This window comes from Ictidomys tridecemlineatus, chromosome 3 (genome assembly GCF_052094955.1).
Source record: "Ictidomys tridecemlineatus isolate mIctTri1 chromosome 3, mIctTri1.hap1, whole genome shotgun sequence".
Lineage (NCBI taxonomy): Eukaryota > Metazoa > Chordata > Mammalia > Rodentia > Sciuridae > Ictidomys > Ictidomys tridecemlineatus.
In genome coordinates, this window is record NC_135479.1 from 103,338,724 (window position 1) to 103,342,998 (window position 4,275).

The 4,275-nt window shown below is 37.3% G+C and overlaps 1 protein-coding gene across 1 annotated transcript; it reads right to left on the bottom strand.

Annotated features, from left to right (window-relative positions):
• Nucleotides 1–730: 730 nt before the first annotated feature.
• Nucleotides 731–1,681, bottom strand: LOC144375699 (putative vomeronasal receptor-like protein 4). The gene has a single exon (XM_078041145.1). The coding sequence runs from the start codon at nt 1,679–1,681 to the stop codon at nt 731–733; it is 951 nt and encodes a 316-aa protein (XP_077897271.1).
• Nucleotides 1,682–4,275: the final 2,594 nt, after the last annotated feature.

The window sequence follows — 4,275 nt, forward strand, 5'->3', positions numbered from 1 at the left end:
GTAGCCACCTCACAAAGTGAGAAGTGATATCTCATTATGGTTTAAGATTTTGTTTTTGGTACTTGAAATGAACCCAGGATTACTCTACCACTAAGCATCATTCCCAGCCCATTTAATTTTTGTTTTTTTTTTTTTGTTTTGTTTTGAGGAAGCATCATTCTAAGTAGCCCAGTCTAAACATTAACTTAGGATTCTTCTGCCTTAGCTCCTGAGTAGTTGGGATTACTTGTGTGCACCACTGCACTGTGTGTCTAATTTTATTTTTCATTTGATATTGGGAATTAAGTACAGGGGAGTTTTTTCCAGTCTTTTTTATTTTTTATTGAAAGATAGGGTCTTTCTAGTTTGCTGAAGCTGGCCTCTAACTCATAATCCTCTTGCCTCAGTCTCCCAGGCCTTATAGGTATATGCTTCCCTGCCTAGCTCAAAAAAATTCTTAAGAATAAGTGTAACATAGATATTTTTAAACAAAGAAAGAATGTACTTCTAATAGACCATCACATATTAAATTTTTAAGTAATATAGCGCAGGAAGAAAAAATATTTCCAGAATGAAATTTAGACACAAAAATTAGATAAAATAAATTGTAGAAATTCATAAATATACAGATGCATATTAGGGTAAAATTATTCAGAGTTTTTCCTATCCCAATATATTATTTTTGTATGATAGAAAGTGTGGAATTCTACATTAATCAATATTTTTCTCAGAGAAAATTAGAAAAAATTCTTCAGAAAAGTTTCATCAAAAGGTGGCCTTTCTTCCCGCATGTAAGTTGGGTGATTTTTGTTATTTGAGTGTCAGCACTGATTAGCACCAAAGGACTAACTGTGCCATAGCCATTAGCCACAAGCATCTGGACACATACCAAGATGGCATCACTGGTCCATGTCAAACCTATGGTCAATGAAATGATGGAGTCTGCACAGTACAGGACAGCAAAGCAGCAGATCAGCAGCAGAATGCTTTGAGTGGCCCTTTGTTCTGGGGAGGATTTTGGAGAGAACCTGGAATTGTGAAGATTCTGGGACTGCTTTTTGTGTCTGTACAAGAGAATGACCATGTACCCACTGGAAAAAACCATAAGGCCCACGAAGAAGACATCTCTACATGCCATTAAGGTGAGAAAGAATTCCCTGTGAATGTACTTCATGGGTAGAAAGGAACAGTGTTCAGTGACGAACAGAAGACCAGGCTGGGTCTTATTGGGTGTGGACACAGTGTACAGGAACAGGTTGCTACAGGTGGACATGGTGAAGACCCATAAGAAGAAAAATAGCTTCAAAATTGGATTTGTGTTTTTCAGTTTGCTGTTGGCCAACCAAGAGACAGTGGGGCTGATGGTGATGGCCTGAAGCACACTCAGGACACAGGTGGTACAGATGGACAGTCCCCTCATGACCTTGTTCAGAAAGACTAGCACTTTGCATTTGAAGTCACCTGGAATGTCCTGTGTTTCCCAAATGTCTGTAGACACCAAAAGGCCCATGGTGAGGAGCATGAGAATGTGTGTTAGAGCCAAGTGGACGATGGGGAGGTCGGTGATCCTAGGCTTGTGGCCCACATGGACAGCAGCACTGTGGAGGCAAATCAGAATTGCATTTGCTGAGATCCCAATGCCAGCCTGGGGATAAAAGGCATTTCTTATGGCTATATAACTGAAACGTTGGTCCATCTTCATGGGGATATTGAAGCAAATGTTTCTGAAAGGAAATGCAGGACTTCATGTGACATATACAGCATTTTCTTTGGCAGGCTTCCAATCATCAATTTGCACTTTTCTTTCTCTAGAGCCATCATTTACCCAAACAATTCTATGTAAATAGAACTAACTCTGATGCCTCATTTAACTTCAAGTAAGTTCTGGGGCATGCATGGCTCTGGGTCGAGTGCTTGCCTAGCGTGCATGATGCCCTGGGTTCTGCCCACCACACTGCAGTCAATACATATATCAGCATCACTTATTCCTTCATGAAATGAATTTTTAAATCTCCCATCTCCTCATGGGGTATCTATATCATATCTTTATCTGTAAGCCTTTAATACTTACTGTGCTTTTATTCATGTCAATAATTATATTATTTAATGGGTAGCATTTGTTTACTTTCCTGTTTTTCCTGCATATATCTTAAGGGTGAAGATGTCTGCTTGTTTACCTTTGTATCTGGAAGACCCAAAACAGTGGTTCCTAGATGGACATTGTTCACCAAAGACTGTTTATGTAAGTCCTGGAGAAATGGAAGTAAGACTCTTCCAGGAAAAATGTCTGAAGAGTCCCATTCTAATGGTTTGTTTATGAAAGTGCAGAACACTGAGGGATTTAGTAGTGTGCATCTCAGACCCAGCAGTCTGTGTTTATCCGAGTTTCACCACTTACTAGCTGAATGAGCATTGTCAATCAGTTAACATCATGAATAAAAGTGGATAAACACAATACTTTTCTCAAAGCTATTGAAATAAGCAAGTGAAAAATGTGAAAATCATTTAGAAAATCCTTGACATGTATGAAGCACTATAATAGTGTTAATTATTGGTTCCTTATTTATCACCACTCAACTTTGGCTTAGGAGCATTCACATAGGACATTAAAGATTTCAAAGAGAGGTTAAAAACCTACCATAACATTGGCTTCCTATGGCAAACTTTGATCCTTGGTTACTGGGGAAATTCTAGGTTTTAAATTTTTTTCCATTTTCCCCAGGAAATACCTTCAAATATTTCTGCATTCTTAATCCATTGTGTGGAGACACATGGTAGAGCCTCTTAATTATCAATCAAGAATTATCATATTTTATGCTTTCATTTTATTTCTCAGACCTATATATTAGAAGAGAAAATATAACTCTTATCACAATGAGTTGGAGCATTTTTCCCAGAAAATCTCTTACAAGGAATTCAGTCATACCCTGAAAGATTTTTCAGCTGCTTCTGAGTTGGAATTGAGATCTTCAAGTCTCCTTGGTTCATTTTTCATATGTATGTGGGGTTCTGCCAGAACATGGGTAAAAATAAAGTAAAATGACAAGACCATAGCTTAAATCCAGGAATTTACTCAATTTCTTTAAAATAAGCAATTTCTTAAGAGTTTTTTTTTTGTCTGTATGATACAGTGAAAGTAGTAATAGCCCCCCAAGTCTCCATAAGGTTACTAAGAATGATAAAATAATGATTTTATTAATCTATCAAAATGTTCCAAATTTTATTAAATACTTTTCTAATGAAAGGCAGAGTTATTGAGAGTCCAGATTTTTGACACAATGCTCCTAATGTCAAGGCAATAAGCTTACAGGAAATATAGAGAAATGCAAGGGACTCAATCAAGGGAATCCACCTAGGCCCAGTTTGGAATGTACAAATACCATGTGCTGCATGAAGCTCCTGAGATACTTTTGATTAAAAACCTGGATCCAGTGAAAGGTGGAGCCAACATTCTTTTTTGCTTTTGTAATATCTCCTACCCCAGGGTGTTTCTGTGATTCATGAAGAAAAACTGAACAGTATTTCAGACATAGGAGATGGTAAAACAAGAAGAGTTTTGTCATAAATAGAAGGTCAAAATTAGCTGGAAACCCAAATGTTAAACCTAGATATGTTTTGTGGAAAAGAACAAAGTTTTGGAGACCTCAATTCAACAGATTACCCCTTCTCTTATTTCTCATCATGTGAGTATAGGTTACACACATACTCTTAATAAATGTAATGGAGCATTCAATTTCAAGGGAAATCAGTATTTCAAACTAGAATCTAGACATTGGCCTCAGGACCTGTTAAATTCAACCTATCACAATGCACCTGGCACACCCATCACCAAGCAAGAAAAATAATGGTCACAATGAATAAATTCAAAAACACTGAAGTCCTCTATGTGAATTGATGTTTGGATGATGCCAGTATATTTCTTACCTAAGATGTCTTCAGTAGCATATTCACTGAGGCCCTGAGAGACACTTTTGAGACACTGGAACACTCAGAATTAGTCACCCTAACCTTTCAGTCTTCATTAGGGACTCTATCCATGCTTCCCAGTCTTTTGTCATCCTGCTACCAATAGCTGAATTTATATATTTTGGAACCAGAATGGAAAATATCTCTTGGATGATGACCCAGTTACCATTTTTTTCTCTTTCTAAATCACTAAATCCCTGAGGAGATGGTTAACTTCCCTACACAAAGAGTAAAGTTGTGTTCAGTCAGTGATGGCAATGAATTTAAGCTCAGAATTTTTTTGAAAGTGTTTTCAATTCTGAACATCGCCATTTGAGATTTGGGAGGTAG

Bases quoted from the DNA above. Each gene is read 5' to 3' on its own strand.
- LOC144375699 (XM_078041145.1), bottom strand. From the start codon at position 1,681: ATGAAGATGGACCAACGTTTCAGTTATATAGCCATAAGAAATGCCTTT.